General features: G+C 38.7%; 1 protein-coding gene across 1 annotated transcript; it reads right to left on the bottom strand.

Moving 5' to 3' along the window:
- Nucleotides 1-16: 16 nt before the first annotated feature.
- On the bottom strand, nucleotides 17-1,117 carry LOC115242602 (chitin synthase chs-2-like; the record flags this gene model as incomplete). The annotated part of the gene is made up of 3 exons (XM_029819046.1): nucleotides 17-504; nucleotides 590-782; nucleotides 870-1,117. Coding segments are annotated over 3 exons (686 nt in total), but the record flags the coding sequence as incomplete, so codon positions are not given.
- Between the last annotated feature and the right edge of the window lie 153 nt (nucleotides 1,118-1,270).

Raw genomic sequence — 1,270 nt, 5'->3', positions numbered from 1 at the left:
AGTGTCGACTTGAAAAGATCGTAAATACCAGTTTCTCCATAAAAATAATTTTCTTTTTCTGTGAAACGGATTTACAGCGCTTTGCGATGTAAAAAAAGTCTTATTCCCCGATGTGACATTTATAGTAATTTTCTTTTTCTGAAAATTATGCGAGAGACATGATATATATTTTAGCTCTTTTGGATAAATCCAAGTCCGATTTCCGCGCTCTGAGAAATTAATGTAATGCGATATATTGTACGTTAATTAAGAATTCTGATTATGAAGACACGAATTGCGAGCGAAAGAGACGAACACAATGCGCAACGAAAAGCGGACAACGTGCGTGAAAAAATGGAAAAATGGATACCTGCACATTTGATTTGCACGTGAAACAGATGATCATAAAGAGCAAGATGGGGATAATGTTGTAATAGAAACTGGTCCAATTGTCAATCTTGAAGGCCGCCACGAAAGCTCCCACCAACATGAGGAAGATCGTGCCGGGTCCCAGGATTGTACCACCTGAATTTCGAATATTTTAAATATATAATATCAAATGAAAAAATTTTCCAACGCTTCTACATCTTAATGTTCAATGAGCACTTACCCATCAGCAGGATCTGATAAGAGATGTAAGGCAGCGAGATATTGTCGTTGATCTTGATTGTGCGTTTCGCGTCCATCAACAGATCCATGATATTCGCGATCGTGGAGGGTACCCAGCGACGCCGTTGGTTGTAGAACTCGTTGAATCCTTCCGGTGCGTGAGTATAAGCGTCGCTCGCAGCTGAATATTCCACCTAAATATGACAATACAAATGGCATTGAAATCAGTATTATAAGAAAAATGAAATGTAACAATTCGCGATAAAGAGACTGCCACTTACTCTGTACCCTCGTTGCAACAACAACGTGCACAACCAACGATCCTCGCCCTGATCGTATTGCACGTAGTGTCTCGCTTCGTCGGATTTAGTTGTGTATTTCTTCATCACGTTGTCGTCCATCAGAGCCTTGCCACGGAACAGCGAGAAGCATCCGGGACTGCAAAGTACGCAGCCGATCATGTGCTCGGTAGCCTTCTGCAGCCAGTGACCAATTGCGTATTCGAACATCTGGTACCACACCATTGGTCCTGCAAATTTTATAAAAAATGTAATAATTATAAATTAAATAAATTAAAAATTCTTTTACGGATATTTAGTTATAATTATATTTAGTAAATGATAATATAAATTCTCTACATTTTCTATCGACATAGTTATATTGGAAGAACGATTATATGTAT

The sequence above is a fragment of the Formica exsecta genome, unplaced genomic scaffold (genome assembly GCF_003651465.1).
Source record: "Formica exsecta isolate Colony F162 unplaced genomic scaffold, ASM365146v1 C16402893, whole genome shotgun sequence".
Classification (NCBI taxonomy): Eukaryota; Metazoa; Arthropoda; class Insecta; order Hymenoptera; family Formicidae; genus Formica; species Formica exsecta.
This window is presented reverse-complemented; position numbering and strand designations above follow the sequence as displayed.